Here is a 19,481-nt window from a genome sequence, read left to right as displayed (position 1 = left end):
GAGTGAGTGAAAGAATGAGCTGTGTGTGTGAGAGAGAGTGATTGAGAGACTGAGCTGTGTGTGTGAGAGAGATTGAGTGAGAGAGTGAGCTGTGTGTGAGAGAGTGTGTGAGAGTGAGAGTAAATTGTGTGTGAGTGAGAGAGAGTGAAAGAGTGAGCTGTGTGTGTGTGAGTGAGAGTGAGTGAGAGAGTGAGCTGTGTATGAGAGTGAGACTGAGTGAGAGTGTGGGCTCTGTGTGAGAAAGAGTGATGAGAGAGTGAGCTGTGCACGTGAGAGAGAGTAGTGAGAGAGTGAGCTGTGTGTGTGAGAGTGAGTGAGTGTGTGAGCTGTGTGTGAGTGAGTGTGTGAGAGAGAGTGAGCTGTGTGTGTGTGAGAGAGTATGTGTCAGTGAGTATGTGAGAGAGAGAGAGTGAGTGTGTGTGAGAGAGAGAGAGTGAGTGTGTGAGCTGTGTGTGAGTGAGTGTGTGAGAGAGAGTGAACTGTGTGTGTGTGAGAGAGTGTGTGTGTCAGTGAGTATGTGAGAGAGAGAGAGAGTGAGTGTGTGTGTGAGAGAGAGAGTGTGAGTGTGTGAGAGAGAGAGAGTGAGTGAGTTAGTGTGTGAGAGAGAGAGTGAGCGAGTGTGTGAGCTGTGTGTGAGTGAGTGTGTGAGAGAGAGTGAGCTGTGAGTGTGAGAGAGAGTGTGTGTGTGAGAGATAGTGTGAGTGTGTGAGTGAGTGTGTGAGAGAGAGAGTGAGCTGTGAGTGTGAGAGAGAGTGTGTGAGAGATAGTGTGAGTGTGTGAGTGAGTGTGTGAGAGAGAGAGAGTGAGTGTATGCCTCCATATATGTCTCATAGGAACATATACCTTAGGATAGAATTAGGCCATTCTGCCCCTTAAGCCTGTTCAACTATACCATGTTATTCTGCATCACCTCTTCTGTCCACAGACAGTCAGAGGCTCAGGCCGTTTGGAAGAGTCCTTTCGGCCCGTGGTGTGTGTGCTCACCTCGGTACACTGATTCCACCTTCCAGTACTATTTTACTGTACATTCCTCAATCCTATGACACGTTTCATATCAGGAAATGTCTCGCCGTCTGCCTTGAATTTATTCAATGTTTTCGGTCTCCATCGGAGAGTGAAGCAATTATACCTCTAACCGAATCTTTCGATCTCACATTCCCCCATCCACCAGCCTCTGCGACAGAGACTTTTCAAGCTCCAATATCTCCTGAGAGAAATGAGGTCGTCCTCATCTTCGACTGAAGTGGTTGGCTCCTTCTGGTTCCACAGGCATTCACCGCTGGAGAAACTCTCCCTGTCAAACCGTCAACCCTTTCGAAGCTTTTAATGAGATTCTTCAAGACTCCAGAGAATATGGGCCCAGCCTCCTCAGGAGGGAGGGGGTGACAGTCCCAGGGATAAGCCAAAGGACGGTTGCACTCCTGCTTTGTCCAGATGAAGAGGCCAAAACTGTACCCAATATATTCCATGTGCAGTCTCACTCAGGCTCCTTACAGTTGTGCCTGGCCCTCTATTCTCTTACTCCTGCACTCGAATCACCTCTAAACGAAGGCCAACAAGCCTGTTGCTAATGAACATGTTTGACCAAGTCCCTTTTGGGGCGCCAATACTTCCCAATCTCTCACCATTTCAGTTTTTCCCACAGAAATTTCACATTCTGTTCCATCTGTGATCTCCTTGCCCCTTGTTTAAATCTTCCTGAAAACTCTTTGCATCCACCTTACAGATCTCATTCCCATCTCACTCAGGCTCCACATCATCGTACAATCTCTACAATGCGGTAGAGGGCCATTGACCCTTCAAAGAGCATCCAACTCTAACCCTGTAACACTGCATTTTCCACAGCTAACCCACCCAGCCTGCACATCTTTGGACTATGGGAGGAAATCCACACATACACGGGGAGAATGTGCAAACCCCACACAGACAGTCCCCTGAGGCTGGGATCGAACCCAGGTCCCTGGTTTTGCAAGACCACAGTGCTAACCACTGAGCCACTATGCTGTCTCATCAGAACGCTGGTGGTCCTCATACCCAAGGCATTGAGAGAGGTTGCAAGTAACTGGAATGCTTAGCTCTGATCCTTATGGGACTCCACCAGAATGACCTGTTTGCTCTCACTGTCTCCTATCTGTGAACCAATTCTCAATCCGTGTGAACACATTGCCCCAAACCCAACGGGCTTTCATTTTAATTACTAACATCTTGTATCGAGGGCATTTCAAAAATCTAAATATAGTCCATCCACTGATTCCCCTTCATCAATCTGCTGGTTACATTTTCAAAACCATCCAATGGATTTCTCAAATATGATTTCCCCTCCACAAGTCCACATTCACTTCATCAAATCCTGCCATTATATTTCCCTGGCTGATGTCGGGGGCTAGGTTATAGGGATAGGATAGGGTGGTGGGTGTGGGTGGGATTCTCTTTCGAGGGTCAGTGTGGACACGATGGGCTGAATGGCCTGCCTCCATACTTTAGGGATTCTGCGATTCTATGAAATAGGTCTATATTTTTTCCATTTTCGTTCCTTTTCCACTGATTACAGGAACCTTGAACATTACAGTTTCATGGGAAAGTGACCGCCAGAGTTAATGAATTCATTATCTCAATAAAAACTGAAAGAACTGCAGATGCTGTAAATCAGGAACAAAAACAGAAGTTGCTGGAAAAGCTCAGCAATTCTGAAGAAGGGTCACCGGACCCGAAACGTTAACTCTGAATTTTTTCTTCACAGATGTTGCCAGACGCTGTTGAGCTTTTCCAACAACTTCTGTTCTTGTTCCACCCACTATCTCTGCAGCCACCTATTTCGACATACTGGGGGCTTAAAACCTCAGGTCCAGGGGATTTGGTGTCTGTCAGTCCTACTCATTTCACCAGTACTTTTTTTTCCACTAATTTCTTTCAGTTCCTCATTCTTGCTCACCCCTTGGTTTTCTAATATCTGCCTCTGCAAAGTCTGACCCAAGTGATTTATTTAGTTTCTGCACTATTATCTTATTCCCTCCTGTGAATTCCTGTCTCTTCCTGTAATGTGCTCACCTTTATCTTTGTTCAGTTACCTTTGGATACACATAGAGCAGCTTTTACTGTCTGTTTTTATGTTTCTTGCTATTTTACATCCAAATTCTATTTTTGCTTTCATTATCGAATACTTGTTCTTCCTTTGCTGAGCTCTAAAATACTCCTAATCCTGTGGCTTGTTTTATTTTCGCTAGTTTTTGGGCATTTCCCTCTGACTGAGTACTATCTTTAACTGGTATCAATCACTAGCTGAGGTTTGGATAAATTTCCTTTAGCTTTTTGTGTTGGTTTTTGTGAATCAGGTATTAATTACTCAAATGTCAATCTACTGTAGATTCCCAATCTCCTGCAGCCCCTCGTACCTTCCTTCACTTGGATTTAAAATCCTAGTCTTACATTATCTAAGTTACTTCCAGAATGAGTGAAAATTCCTCTCATTTTATGGTTCATCTTCCCTCATGACAACATAATTAATTGACCCTTTCCTGCTGTGCAATGTGATATCTCAAATAACTCATTTCCTCTGCATCCTGTTCGAGAAAACCATCTTATATTTATTGCAGAGCCTGCATTGCACTAGCTATATTTCCCCAGACTATCCACCGGGTGATGTTGACCATTAGAGCCTGAAGGATTACACTTGTTCTGAGTGATAGTGTTGGACATTCCAGTAATCGCTGCCAGTATGCACCACTCAAAATGATTCGACATCTTGATCTCTGATCTAGGAGCCTTTCTCACTGACATCGAACCCACTGACATTGAACCAGTTGTCTCTCCTCACATCCTCACAAAGCCGGTTTAACCAGTGATGGACTGGGTGCCGGGGACATCCTAAAGGTTGAACTGTTATGAAAGTGTTTCACCTTCAGGAGTTTCGAACATCCCGAGCACGAAGCTGCCCAGCGCTGGGCTGAAGTTCAACTCATCACCGATGTAAGCTCTGTGGCCATAAGGCAAGGAAGAGGTGGGGGTGGGGTGGGGAACAGAAGCAGGACCATTCAGCCTATCGGACCAGCTCTGCTACTCAGTGAGATCATGGCTGATGTAGTCATCCCCAGCTTCATTTTTCCCCATAGCCCTGGATTGCTTCCCTCACTAAAAATCTCTCCATCTCAGCCCATCTTCTGGAGATTTGAAATCTCACCTGCTGCTTCCTTAACTTGTGCCTCACAGCACATCTCCAGCCCTTTGTGGGCTTCATCAGCCCCCACCCCAGGCCCCCGACCCTCTGCGCATGTGGAATGGGACACATTGTTCTCACAATGTGGGAAGCTTGCTGCATTCTATCCCAACGTCCGAAGGTAGCTCTGTCTCCACCCATTGTTCTTGTGAATCCACCGGGAACCAGCAGCTCAGAGAGACGTTATGGCACAGAAAGTGGCCATTCAGCCCATCCTGTCCATGCTATAATGCCACTGGATGGTAGAGTCTGACCTGTCCTCCTTCAGTCTAGAGGTTTTGATTCTCCGATGGGCATCCTGAGGTGTCAGAGACCCTGCTCACATCCTCGGGCAAATTTATTGCCACTCGTCCCAATCTTTGAGATGGACTTGGGGCTGACAGGGGTACATTGGGCTGAATCCTACTGGGATTCTCCAGCTACATCTGTTTAACTGGCAGTCAGGGGGCATTGTGCCCCACTTTCTGGGCAGGGGCCGTTAGGTGCTGCTGGTGGGGGTGGGGCTGAGGTAGGGCTTTCTCCTCCCCCAGGGCCTGGCAGTGGAAACCATGACCCCCAGGCCGCGGGCAGCCGACTGCAATGTTGGCACCCATTCGCCCCCACACCCTCCAACCCCAGGGTCACTGCAGTCTTGGGCACCTGGAGGAAAGCCCAGCACTGTAGGAAAGGAGGTCTACCTTCTCCCCTCTGCCAGGGTGACCACTGCCCTGGTTGAAAGTGTCTAAGGTGGAGTAAGGTGATCTCAACAAAAAGAAGGGCCTCACCAACTTATTGCCCGATTCTGCCACACACCACACCACAGACCCCGCCAGTCAGACCCATATGAGGCTCCACTCCTATTTTTTGGAACAGTAAACAGCAGATTTGTCTCCTTACAGATTTCCTCAGCTGGTGTCAGTGCACAAGGCAGTCTCAAATGCAGAAAATGCGCAATGCAAGTCTCAAACCCCTAAGGCTGTACATAGACTGTACTTCACTGTGATAGAATCAACCTTCAGCCATTTCTCACACTGTACCCAGCCGTCTAATGCTGACAGAGTTCAAAAACATACAGCTCTCAGACATAAATCTGCAATGGGCAGCACATACTGAACAATCCCAATGGTGTTAATAGCTGGTCTCACAGTTAATTGAGACAAAGACCCGACGGCACAGCCTTAGAATAAAGGGGAGACCTTTCGGAATGGAGATAAGGAGAAGCTACTCCATGCAGAGAGCGGTGAATCTATGGAATTCACTGCCACAGAAGGGTGTGGAGGCCAGGTCATTGAGTACATTTAAGGCTGAGATAGACAGGTTCTTGATTATGAAGGGTTATGGGGAGAAAGCAGGAGAATGGGGTTGAGGAACTTGTCAGCCGTGATTGAATGGAGGAGCAGGCTCGATGGGCTGAATGGCCTGATTTCTGCTCCCTATGTCTTATGGTGTTAATTGAAGATTATTGGTCAGGCTCATAAGGCGTCTCACTCATGCTTCACCGGCCGAGCGCACACTCAGGGACCCATTCTCCAAAAACAAAAGGAACAGTTTCTAACCTTCAGAGAATGTTCCTTTAGCCGAGCATTCACGTCCATGTACCATGTTTTAAACATGCTCTGCTTGGCAGGATGCGGTGAATGCTGGGTCACAAGGAACAGCGTGGCCTCTCACCCTTTCCCTTCTTAAGGGAATTTGAGGGTATGTAGCAAAATCTGCTGACCTTACATATATACAGGACACTGGAGGTCAATGGTTAAAAATCATGGCTCACTTATTTAAAATACAGAAGAGAAAAACGGGCTCTCTGAGAGTGTCACCGGTGTTTTGGCGCTCTCTTCCTCAAAAGCAGAGTCCTGGAATATTTTTAAGGTAGAGGTGGCTAGACCCTTGCTAAGCAAAGGTGTGAAAGATTGTTGTGAATAAACAAGAATGTAGAGTGAACAGATCAGCCATGGTGACCATCAAGCCATGAGAAACAGGAGCAGGAGAAAGCCTTTCAGCCCTCTCCAGCCTGGTGCCCCATTTAATAGGATCATGGTTGATTGACACTCCTCACACCCACTTTCCCATAACCCTCAACTCCCCGACTGATCAAGAAACTATCTGTCTCAGTCATTAATATACACAAGGACTCAGCGCCCCCACAGCTCCCTGTGGCCAGGAGTTCCAAAAACTCACAAACCCTCTGAGAGAAGAAATTCCTCCCCATCCCAGACTTAAATCAGTGCCCCTTTATTCTGAGCCTCTGGTCCTCAACTCTCCCATGAGGGGAAACATCCTCTCAGCATTTCCCCTTAAGAATCCTATCTGATGTTATCGAATGGAGGAGCAGACCAGAGGAGCCAAGCGCCTCCTCCTGCATCTTACTCACCTACCAACACGAAGCTAGTCAGTGATTGATGAAGTCACACATTCTGGATATTTTTTGAGAATGGATTTATTCAGAGAATGTTGCATTCCATCAGCCTGCTTCCTATCGACTGATATATCATCCCAAACAGTCTCTCTTCTCTCTCTCCACAATTAAAAGTAAAAACCCAGATTAAATCAACTTGAACCAAATCAATCATGTGAAAGCCCCAGGAACATTGTGTACCATATCTAGAGCATTGGGTACTGTACCTGGAATACTGTCTATATTCTAGTATACTTGTGGAAGGAAGGAAATATTTACTTTACAAAGAGTGCAATGAAGATTGATGGTCTGACCCCTAGGATGACAAAACTGACCAAAGCGGACAAACTGAGGAGCTTAAGCCTCTATTTCCCAGAGTTCAGAACAATGTGACTTTGTAATCGCTTTAACTGGATTGTCACTGGGAGAATGCTTGACACTGGCTACAGGGACCACAACTAGGCACAACACCAGGTCTGAGACTCGGGAAACAGAGGGTTGTAAGTCTGAGATGAGAGGAAGTGTCTTCACTCAGAGGGCTGCGAATCTTTGGGGTTCTCTGTCCTAGAGGTGCAGTTGCTACGTCATATCAGAGATAATGGGAACTGCAGATGCTGGAGAATCCGAGATAACAAAGTGTGGAGCTGGATGAACACAGCAGGCCAAGCAGCATCTCAGGAGCACAAAAGCTGACGTTTCGGGCCTAGACCCTATGTCGTATTGACAGATTTCTAGGTACTTTGACGATTTACTGATGGAGGGAGAGCGATGGCAGGTGCAGTTGAGCTCGAGGACCAGTTGAATTTCAGTGCAGGCTCAGTGGGCTGAATGGCCTCCTGCTGGCTTTATGTGATCCAGTCAGTGTGGCACCCCTACAGCCTCATTGAAGCTTGGCTGAAAACTTTCAGGCCTCTCTCCGATTTTCTCTTGCAAAGTTTGTTTTCCTGTTTCTGTTCAATATCTCTGAGTTGTGACTGTGTTTTGCTCACTATCATTTTGATTTGTTAGTGTAGCTTTTAGTGAATGACACACTGTCACCATTTGGTCCAACTGGAAGTTCTGGCTGTTTGACTGTCCTTCCTGAGCTGTACTTACTGGTCATACTGTATCGGCCTCCCTTTTACAACCCAGGAGACAGATAGTAGAGAAAGAGAGATCGTTTTGTCTCCCAGTTATAAATTCTTCCTCGGCCCAGGATGAAGCAAAGAAAGTAGAGAACAGCATCCAGGACTGACTAGCTGTCCATCCATTTGTTATATCGCTGTGGGATCTTGCTGTACACAAATATGGTAACTCATCCCCAACACTTCACTATGCGCTAAAGCAAAAACTGAACGGAGTGCGGACGCTGTACATCAGGAACAAAGGCAGAAGTTGCTGGAAAAGCTCAGCAGGGTCTGGCAGCATCTGTGGAGGAGAAATCAGAGCTAACGTTTCGGGTCCGGTGACCCTTCCCCGGAACTCTGATTGTTTTTCTTCGCAGATGCTGCTAGACCTGCTGAGCTTTTCCAGCAACTCCCGTTTCTGTTCCTGTGCTAAAGTGGGTTCCCGGAGAGTTTGAGACGTCACTGTAAAACGCCTCGCTGGTACGCAGGATCCCACATGTCAGCAAATTGTGGCAGTGTTTATTATGTACAAGTGAGCAGCTCACTCAAACCCCCGACTCTCAGCACGCCCTCAGTCTCTGAATCTGCCTCTTACTCCTTCTACTGCAACATCCCCCGCTGAACCACAAACTGTTTACAAACTCCCCACCAGCTAAAAAGTCCCAGATTACCCACAATAAAGGAGGTTTTATCAGAAGAGACACGGTTTAAAGTAAAAACTTCACAGCCAAGTTAAGGACAGGATACTTAGCTGGGTGAGCTGGAGCTACGAGAAGATCCCACTATCCTTTCACAATCTGATTCATCTGACCTCTCTCGGAAGGAATCTCCTTTATGAGGGCTTCCCCGTCACCTCCCAGAGAAAACACAGAAATGCCACAAGTCACATTCTTAAACTCTAGAGAAATGAGGCTAACTATTTCCCTTTTCCTGAAAATGTTTAACCAAACTCAAGAAATCCTGTTGCAGGCCGTGTTCTCGAACTTCATATCAACATATATCGAACATGTATATAAAATAAACATAAATAGATGTGTATATTCTCAAATTTAATACCCAGAATGAATAGTTACATGAAAATGACCATTTTTCAGTATTTAGGAAGCATCTCCAGAGTGCAGAGGGACCTAGGTATTCTGGTGCATGAATCATTACAGGGTGAATGTGCAGATACAGCAAGTGGTTAGGAATACTGATGGTTTGTTGTTATTTATTACAAGAGGAATTGAATATAAAAGCAAGGATTCCCTGCTCCAAGTGAATATTTTCAAGGAGGTGATGGAAAGATTCCTGTTGGGCAACGAAATTGAGGGTAATCGAGAATAGATGGGAATGTGGGGTTTCAAAGACAAACAGAAGAGCCACGACTATATTGAAAGGCAGAGTAAGCCCAAGGGGCTGAAAGGCCTCCTCCTGCCCCAGTTTTGCGTGTTCATATGTAACAGTGACATGAGGAACATCTTTCCCATGCAGTGGGTGGTTAGAGTCTAGACTGTTCCGCCTGAGGGTATGCTCCAGGCAGGGTCTTTAGTGGTTATCAAAGGGAGAATTGGACAATGGTCTGAAGGGTAAGTATTGACAGGAATATGGGTAAAGAACATGAGCTGGGATGAATTGAACTGCCCTAGAGGGCTGTATGTGTTAATGGGAGGAGTATGACAGGTAGGGGAGATGACCTTAGAGCTTGGAATTATACTTATAACTATGATGTTGTAGCCGTTACAGAGTCTTGGTTGAGACAAGGACTAAACTGGCAGCTTAATGTTTCTGGATTTAGATGTTTCGGGCGAGATAGGGGTGTAAAAGAGGTGGGAGGGGGTTGTGTAACTGATAAGGGAGAATATCACAGCTGCACTGAGGGGGGAATATCTTGCGCTCATCCAGCGAGGCATTATGGATAGAGCTCAGGAACAGGAAGGTACAGTTACATCAATGAGATTGTACTACAGGCCTCCCGGTAGCCAGTGGGAGATACAGGAATAGATATGTGGATAGATTATGGAAAATTGTAAGAACAACAGGATTGTTGTGGTGAGTGATTTTTAACTTGTATTGATTTGAACTTGGTGGTTAGTGCCAGGGGTTTGGATGAGGGTGAATGTGTTAGGTCTGTGCAAGAGGGCATTTTGAAACAATATTTAAGTAGTGCAACTGGGGATGGGGCCAGACTGGACCCAGGTATCTGGGAAACAGCCTGGCCAGGTAATCAAAGTTTCAGTGTGGGAGCATTTCAGGAGCAATGACCATAATTCTCTGAGTTTTAAGTTACTTACGGATAAGGATAAGCGTAGTCCTTAGGTGAAAGTATCTTAGGGAGATAACAGCCACAACATCAGGAAGAAACTGTGGAATGTAGATTGGAGGCAGCTGTTTGAATGTATATCCACACCTGGCATGTGGGGAATCTTAGAAAGGCTGGTTGTTTGGATTCAGGAGCATCATGTTCCTGTGAAAACGTAGGATAAGGATGGCAAGATTCAGGAACCTTGGACGACAAGAGAAATTCAGGACACAGTTGGGAGTAGATAGATTGGAGATTTGGGCACAGAAATGGCAGATGACGTTTAATCCAGACAAATGCAAGGTGATGTGTTTGGGAAGATCTAATCCAGGAGGGAAATGTGCAGTAAGTGGCAGAGCCCTTAGTACATCAAGTAGAGGGATCTAGATGTACAGGCTCACTGTTCATTGAAAGTGGCCACACAAGTGGATAGAAGGTGGTCAAGAAGGCATATAGCATGCTTTCCTACATCGATCAAGGTGCTGAATATAAATATGGACAAATCATGTTGCAGCTGTATAGAACTTTAGTTAGACAACATTTGGAATATGGTGTCCGGGTGCGTTTGTCACACCACCAGAAGAAGCTTTAGAGAGGGTATAGAAACAGTTTGCTGGTATGTCGCCTGGTTTGGTGGAGTGGGGGGATATTGGACAAACGAACGTTGGAGGCTGAGCAAGTTATAAAGAGCAAGAACAAAGAACAAAGAAAATTACAGCACAGGAGCAGGCCCTTCAGCCCTCCAAGACTGCATCCTTCGAGATCCTCTGTCTAACCTGTCATCTATTTTCTAAGGATCTGTTCCCTGCCCATCCATGTACCTGTCCAGATACATCTTAAAAGACGCTAACGTGTCTGCGTCTACCACCTCCGCTGGCAACGCGTTCTAGGCACCCACCACCCTCTGTGTAAAGAACTTTCCACGTATATCTCCCTTAAACTTTGAACTCATGACCCCTCAGTAATTGAGTCCCCCCAACTTGGGAAAAAGCTTCTTGTTATCCACCCTGTCTATACCCCTCATGATTTTGTAGACCTCAATCAGGTCCCCCCTCAAACTCTGTCTTTCTAATCTAAATAATCCTAATCTACTCAACCTTTCTTCATAGCTAGCACCCTCCATACCAGGCAACATCCTGGTGAACCTCCTCTGCACCGTCTCCAAAGCATCCATTGATCTGATGCAAGTGTACAATGCGATGAGAAGAATGCAGAGAAGGGACAGGCAGAGTGTTTTTCCGAAGGTAGAAATGTCACGTTAGTCAGGGACATAGGTTTAAGGTAAAAGGGGGTAAGTTTAAGGGAGATATAAGAGGCAGAATTTTTTACACAGGGAGTGGTAAGTGCCTGGAATGTGCTACCAGAGGAGATGGTGGAGACTGGTACAACAGCACTGTTTAAGAGGCATTTCGACAGGCAGGGAGTAGAGGGATGCAGACAGCATAGAGATAAAAGGGTTTAGTCTAGAAAGGCATCATGTGTTAGCACTGTCTTGGTGTGTGACAGGCCTATTGAGCTATATTTTACTCTTTGCTCAGGTCGAGCTTTGATGCATTGTACTGAATAGCGCATTTCACTCTGCTGGCACCACTGAAAGACGTGTTGCTTTGATTTACATCATGTTCCCATTACTAAACCACAATCAGCTCCAACTGTCCCACACCAATATGTCAGATTTCTCTCTTCATCGGCACCTTATCTTCTGTAATCGATCAAGGCTCAGTTGAGAAGCCGTTGTTGCGATATGACTGCCCAAGAGCGGGTCTTTCAGCCAGGCTTTCGGTTTGTGGTCTGTTCATGGTGGAAAGGACAGGATAACCACGGTGAGATATGACTGCACAAAACTCCCTCACGTTCCGAAAACCACGGTTGCACATTCACTTTAAACACATGGCATTACGCACAAGCTGGATTTTCACTCAGTCACACTGCTGCGGGGGATGAACTGGGATCTATAAATGTGGAAGGCAGGAACCTAGGATTGCCAGTCAGAGAGCGAACAACGGCAAACACATTCACGATGGTGAGTACACGACTCTCATGATCAGACAGGACTCTGATGTTACTGAAATCAGAACGGGAACACTGACATGGCTATAGCGCTTTTAGAATCTCGGGAATGACTGTCCTGCAGAGTATAATCACAGTGCGATCTGAGAAGCAGACCACTTCACTTGCACACAGCAAGATCCAAAAGGCAGCGCAGTGAGAATGCAGAGAAAACCTCTTTCAGAGACATCAACAGCTACACAAATACTGTCCGACTCCGACAGTACAGCGCTCCCTCAGCACTGACCCTCTGACAGTGCGGCGCACCCTTAGCACTGACCCTCCGACAGTGCGGCACTCCCTCAGCACTGACCCTCCGACAGTGCGGCGCTCCCTCAGCACTGACCCTCTGACAGTGCGGCGCTCCCTCAGCACTGACCCTCCGACAGTGCCCACTCCCTCAGTACTGACTCTCTGACAGTGCGGCGCTCCCTCAGCACTGACCCTCCGACAGCGCGGCGCTCCCTCAGCACTGACTCTCCGACAGTGCCCACTCCCTCAGCACTGACCCTCTGACAGTGCGGCGCTCCCTCAGCACTGACCCTCTGACAGTGCGGCGCTCCCTCAGCACTGACCCTCCGACAGTGCCCGCTCCCTCATCACTGACCCTCCGACAGCGTGGTCTCCCTCAGCACTGACCCTCTGACAGTGCGGCGCTCCCTCAGTGGTGCGATCTGACTTGATTTGATAATGAATTTCACATTGCGACATGTCAGAGAAAGATTGATTTGTGATGGGACGGGCGCTTTGGGGGTTACTGGGGTGTGGATAGAATTGTCGGATTGTGAGGATTGAGGCTGGGCAAGCTGGAGCAGCGTGAAGGGCCTGCATTGCCTCCTGGTGTTCCTGGTCGTGTAGTCAGTGTGGCACACCCTCAAGGCCGAACAGCTGTCAGGGGGTTTTGTCCTCACTGATGAGACATGGGCATCGCTGGCTGGGCTGAGCATTTATTGCCCGTCTCTAGTTGCACCGCTTGAGAAGGTGGGGGTGAGCTGCCTTCTTGAACAGCTTCAGTCCATGTGCTGTAGGCTGACCCTCAATTACCTTCGGGAGGGAATTCCAGGATTTTGACCCAGCGACAGTGTTGGGAGGATGATATATTTCCAAGTCAGGACGGTGAGGGGCTCGGAGGGGAACTTGCAGGGGGTGGTGTTCCCATGTGTCTGCTTTGTCCTTCTGGATAGGAGTGGTCATGGGTTTGGAAGGTGCTGCCTGAGGATCTTTGGTGAATTTCTGCAGAGCATCTTGTAGATAGTACACACTGCTGTTACTGAGCTTTGGGGCTGGAGGGAGTGGGATATTTGTGGATGTGGTGCCAATCAAGGCCGGGGGAGGCCTTGGATTGGATGGTGTTGAGTTTCTTGAGTTTTGAGAATAGTAGCCTCAGGATGTGGACCTAGGGCTGCTTGATGGTACTTGTGTCTTTGAATGGCATTGGGAAATGGATGTTTTCTGCCTTTTTGGAGATGGTCATTGACTGGCCCTTCAGTGAAGTGCATATTCCCTGTACATTGAGAGCTGAAGCCTGGATGGTTTCCAGGCCCCGCTACCTGTATATCCCAGTCTCCGATGTGGGGCTGGAATGCTGGGTCTTTGGCCAAGGCTTCCATTGAGCGGAAGGTGACAGAAGGTTGATGTTAACTGTTTCTCACTCTCAGCAGACCCTCACCATTCTGTCATCTCTCCAGGTTGGATCAATGACAAACATTATGTTGCTGCTTCTCTCGGTTTCTTTCCTCACTCTCTCATCATCAACTGACACCAGCACCCTCAACATCACCTTCCAACGCAGCCTCAACCTGGCCAGAAAGATCCTCCAGGAAGTCCGAGATCTACTCATCAAATATGTAAGAACCAGAATCCTCTTGCTATTCACTTTAGATGTTGAGCTGTCAGGTTCCCCGTGAACACGGATCTGAAAGCTGATTGGTGACTTCTAGACTAGGGGCCCTCCTTTAAACCCCAACAGGCAAATTATCGTTGGGATTTTGGGATCCAAACCAGAAAAACTGACCCGGAAAATTCTGGATTATTGTAGCAGTTGCTCAGGTTTATCGATGTTCCTCACTCCTGGCTCAGCCCAGTCAGCACCATGCACTTGGTGTGAAAAAAAGAAAGGAAGAGAGTGGAGATCGGTTGCAGATGTACAAAGGGATCTGGGTGGCCTTACCAACCAGTCAATGAGTGTAGACAGGCAGGTGCAGCGAGCAATTAGGAATTCCAGAGGTATATTGGCCTTCATTACAAGATGATTTAAGTTCATCGCCAAGAATATCTTCCATAGAGTCCCTGCAGTGTGGAAACAGGCCATTCGGCCCAACAAGTCCACACCGACCCTCAGAGCACCCCATTCAGACCCATTCCCCATATACCCCCAGCCTGCACGTCCCCGGGCAGTACAGGCGTATGCTGCGTGGCCGATCCACCCTAACCTGCACATCTTTGGACTGTGGCAGGAAACCCACGCAGACACGGGGAGAATGTGCAAACTCCACACAGGCAGTCACCCGAGGGTGGGATCGAACCCAGGTCCCTGGCGCTGTGAGGCTGCAGCGTTAACCCACTGAGTTGATGTTAAATTTAATGTTGATTGAATTTGAATTCTAGTAGGGCCACTCTGTTCAGGATTTGAACCTGTATCCCCAGTGCATTAGTCTCGGCTTCTGGCTGACTAGTCCATGCACACCATCGCCCCTTCCTGCAGTTATACCTTGGTGAGACCAGATCTGGAGTAGGGTGAGCAGCTTTGGTCTCCCCACCTAAGGAAGGATATTCTTCCCATAGAGCGAGGGCAGTGCGGGTTTCCCTCGGCTGATTCTGAGTTAGGTGAGACTGTCCCGTGAGAAGATTTTGGTCCAACTGGGTGTGTATTCACTCGCATTTAGAAGGATTGAAACATATAAAATTGTAACGGGACGGGACAGTCTAGATGCAGACAGCGTTCTCCCGATTGGAGGAGTCTAGAACCAGGGGAGAGTGTGTGGCGAAATGGGATAGACCTTTTTGGACTGAGATGAGGAAAGATTTCTTCACTCAAGGTGGGGTATGCAATTCTCTAGTCACTGAATATGTCCAAGAAAGAGATGGGTATATTTTTAGCTTTTAATGGCATCAAGGTGTGTGGGGAGGAAGTGGGAATAGAGCATTGAGATCGAGAATCAGCCAGGGATCATGTTGATATATGGAGCACACCCAAGGAGCTGAATAGGGTTTCTAATGTGAGTCCACCTCACGTGGGCAAAGTCTCTTTGTGTATTCTTGCTCCTGGAGAAATGAACGCTTTTCCAACCCAATGCTTTTGACCGAATTTAGAAACAGGACAAGATGGGAAGCTCATCCTTTGAAGATTACAATATGATCCTGCACAGTTTACCAACTACCACCATCGACTACAGCAGCTGGCTGCAAATGCAGGTACGCATTGACGCACGGTCTGTTCATCGACTGTACCTCACTGTCTCTCCCCATCCCATACCCCACCCCCACCCCACCCATGTCCCCGACCTCCCCGACCAATCTCCCATCTCACTTCGCCCATGCTACCTCAGTCCCCCTACACTCACCACCCACCACCTTCTCTGCCACCCTGACCCTCCCCCCTCCCCGTCACCCTCATCCCATCCCCTCATCCTCATCCTCACCTTCCTTCACTAACACCCCCAACCCCCCCAAACCTTACTCCCCACCCCCTTCACCGTCACTGCCACCCCTTCACTCCTGCCCGCTCACCCCCACCCCCTCTCCCACACACCCCATCCCTCACACCCGTAACCCCTCCACCACCGCGTACTCCACCCTCCTCAGGCACCCCCACCCTCCCTCCTCCCCCCAGCCTCAGTTACCCCTCTCGGGACTCAGCTAGTCTCTGCTGTGACCTGCAGGATGTGGATCGCTTACTGCTTAATACCAAGGATCTCTACACCTTCTGGATCCATGTGGATTTTAAATGGATTGACGAACTGGCAGATTGCCAGGAGTCAGGAATCAGCAAGTCCATGGAAGTGGTTTCCCTAGATCTCCGGGATTTGATCTCCCAGCTCAACTCCCAGGTACAAGAGGGCTCGGGGTTGGGGTGTTGGGAATATTGGAATAGCAGAGTGAAGCTCCTCTGATACTGAACGGGAGGGGAGGGCGTGCCAGGACAGTTTCACAGTCTCACAATTTTACAGCACATGAAGAGGCCACTCAGCCCATTGAGCCAATACTGGCCCTCTATGTAACAATCCAGGCAGGCCCACGCCCCCACCTGGTGGCTCCAGAGAATTGATTTCCCTCAAACACGTGTCTAATTTTCTTTCATTTATTGAGCCCCCTACCACATCCCTCATTGGGAGAAAGACCAGGGGGAACCAGCCAATTGTCTTTTCATTACTGCCCTTGGGTTTATCACCTGCCTCCTTCTTAAGTCTCTCGCTAATGTTCGAACTCCCTTTGTTTGAGCAATTCCAACGAATAATCCATTATCTATCTCAGCATTTCAATCAGTCTGCATCTCTCTCTCTCTCCGCCATTTCCACTGCTTTGATAGAGATTGTCACTAGTAACCCTTGTGGCTCTCAGGCTCTGTAAGACGGACTGGGGACTGAGTGGCAGCTTTCACTCACATCTATCAGCACTCCCCGGGAGGAACAAGAGGGTTTCAGCTTCAGTGCAGCAGGCTGTGTGTGTGTGTGTGTGTGTGTGTGTGTGTGTGTGTGTGTGAGTGCGTGTGTGTGTGTGAGTGTGTGACTGTGTGTGTGAGTGTGTGTGTCTGTGTGTGTGTGCGTGTGAGTGTGTGTGCGTGCGTGTGTCTGTGTGTGTGAGTGCATGTGTCTGTGTGTGAGTGTGCATGTGTGAGTGTGTGTGTGAGTGAGTGTGTGTGTGTGTGTGAGTGCGTGTGTCTGTGTGTGTGAGTGTGTGTGTGTGCGTGTGCGCGCGCGTGTGTCTGTGTGTGTGAGTGTGTGTGTGAGTGTGTGTGTGTGTGTGTGTGAGTGTGTGTGCCTGTGTGTGTGAGTGCGTGTGTCTGTGTGTGTGTGCGTGTGTGTGTGTGAGTGTGTGTGTGCGTGTGTGTGAGTGCATGTGTCTGTGTGTGCGTGTGTGTGTGTGTGTGTCTGTGTGCATGTGTGTGTGAGTGAGTGTGTGTCTGTGTGTGTGTGTGAGTGTGTGTCTGTGTGTGTGAGTGTGTGTCTGTGTGTGTGTGAGTGTGTGTCTGTGTGTGTGTGTGAGCGCGCGCGCGTGTGTGTCTGTGTGTGAGTGTGCATGTGTCTGTGAGTGAGTGTGTGTCTGTGTGTGTGTGTGTGTGTGTGTGTGTGTGTGTGTGTGTGTGTGTGTCTGTGTGTGTGTGTCTGTGTGTGTGAGTGTGTTGGAGGGATTGTGGGTAATTAAAGTTGACACGGCCCCAGGACAAGCTGTGCCCAGGGCGTCTGACCAAAGTGAGAGTGGAAGTTACAGGGACGTAGGCCTTAGCGAGTCCCACATTCCTCTCTCCCCTCACCCCACCACTCCCTGTGGGAGTGAGACCCATATCACCACCCCCGCCCCCCCCCCCCCCAACCTCAGTCCCTGGGGAAAGAGTTTTTCCTGAATTTCCCACTGGATTTACTGGTGCCTGTGTTGTACACTGATGGCCGTCTGGTTCTGACCCCTTGCACAAGCGAAGGCATTTTCTCCCCAATGCTTGTTCTGAGGAGTTAGTGATCTTACTGACACGCTGTTATTGGTAACGATTCGTGAATGTGTAGAGCCCTCACTCCTGTTCAGACTCTGTATGGTTTGTGTCTTTCCAGATCTCAGCTCTGAACAGCACGACCCCGGAGCCCTGGGACCTGATTGTCCCCAACAATGTCCTGAACCCAGGCCACGACTGGCACAGCAAGCTGCAAGGATACATCATCTTCCGAGACCTGGAAATGTACCTAAACAAAGTGATCCGAGACTTCACACTCTTAAAGACCAAATACCGGGAATGATGAGGTCAGGGTGTTCAGAAAAGATATCGCGCTAAAAGTTTTACAGGATGTTTTGCACTGAATAAATAAACTAAAATCAAGCCTTCACAGTTAATGAGGTCAATTCTGTCCCAGCGATGCCATTAGGATGAAAAGTGTGGAACGTAATAAGCAGAGATCACATCCTGCAGCGCGGAGGAGACGCTGTTTAATGCTGCAAATTGGGTGCTTTGCAAATAGTACCTCACTATTTTCGAAAAGAGCTGGAAGTAAAACAGGGAACAGCCGGCCAGGCATTTGTATCAGGAATAGGGGAGATACTACAATCCATCGTTTAAGATGTAATAAGTGCAAACTTGGATAAAAATGATCTGATTAGGCACAAACAGCATGGGTTTGTGAATGGAAAATTATGTTTGAGGAAGTTGAAACTGTTTTGAGGATGTTACAAACAGACATATGATGGGTGCAAGATAATAAAATGTGAGGCTGGATGAACACAGCAGGCCAAGCGGCATCTCAGGAGCACAAAAGCTGACGTTTCGGGCCTAGACCCTTCATCAGAGAGGGGGATGGGGAGAGGGTTCTGGAATAAATAGGGAGAGGCGGACCGAAGATGGAGAGTAAAGAAGATAGGTGGAGAGAGTGTAGGTGGGGAGGTAGGGAGGGGACAGGTCAGTCCAGGGAAGACGGACAGGTCAAGGAGGTGGGATGAGGTTAGTAGGTAGCTGGGGGTGCGGCTTGGGGTGGGAGGAAGGGATGGGTGAGAGGAAGAACCGGTTAGGGAGGCAGAGACAGGTTGGACTGGTTTTGGGATGCAGTGGGTGGAGGGGAAGAGCTGGGCTGGTTGTGTGGTGCAGTGGGGGGAGGGGACGAACTGGGCTGGTTGAGGGATGCAGTAGGGGAAGGGGAGATTTTGAAACTGGTGAAGTCCACATTGATACCATTGGGCTGCAGGGTTCCCAGGCGGAATATGAGTTGCTGTTCCTGCAACCTTCAGGTGGCATCATTGTGGCACTGCAGGAGGCCCATGATGGACATGTCATCTAGAGAATGGGAGGGGGAGTGGAAATGGTTTGCGACTGGGAGGTGCAGTTGTTTGTTGCGAACTGAGCGGAGGTGTTCTGCACCCCCATCTACCCACTAACCTCATCCCACCTCCTTGACCTGTCCGTCTTCCCTGGACTGACCTGTCCCCTCCCGACCTCCCCACCTATAGTCTCTCCACCTATCTTCTTTACTCTCCATCTTCGGTCCGCCTCCCGCTTTCTCCGTATTTATTCCAGTTCCCTCTCCCCATCCCCCTCTCTGATGAAGGGTCTAGGCCCGAAACGTCAGCTTTTGTGCTCCTGAGATGCTGCTTGGCCTGCTGTGTTCATCCAGCCTCACACTTTATTATCTTGGAATTCTCCAGCATCTGCAGTTCCCGTTATCTCTGATATGATGGATGTAGCCTATTTGGATTTTTCAGAGGGCTTTGATAAAGTCCTGAATAGGATATCAGTTAGTAGCATTAAAACACATGGTGCTG

At 48.4% G+C, this 19,481-nt stretch overlaps 1 protein-coding gene across 1 annotated transcript; it reads left to right on the top strand.

The window, feature by feature from the left end:
* Nucleotides 1-11,973: 11,973 nt before the first annotated feature.
* On the top strand, nt 11,974-17,971 carry LOC125464445 (uncharacterized). Its single transcript, XM_059655337.1, has 5 exons — nt 11,974-11,997; nt 13,712-13,870; nt 15,336-15,437; nt 15,905-16,072; nt 17,789-17,971. The coding sequence occupies exons 1-5, from the start codon at nt 11,995-11,997 to the stop codon at nt 17,969-17,971; spliced, it is 615 nt and encodes a 204-aa protein (XP_059511320.1). The 5' UTR covers nt 11,974-11,994.
* The last annotated feature ends 1,510 nt before the right edge of the window (nt 17,972-19,481 follow it).

This window comes from Stegostoma tigrinum, chromosome 27, assembly GCF_030684315.1.
Source record: "Stegostoma tigrinum isolate sSteTig4 chromosome 27, sSteTig4.hap1, whole genome shotgun sequence".
Taxonomy (NCBI): domain Eukaryota; kingdom Metazoa; phylum Chordata; class Chondrichthyes; order Orectolobiformes; family Stegostomatidae; genus Stegostoma; species Stegostoma tigrinum.
Note: the sequence above shows the minus strand (reverse complement) of the source record. Positions and strands in the feature narration are given on the sequence as shown.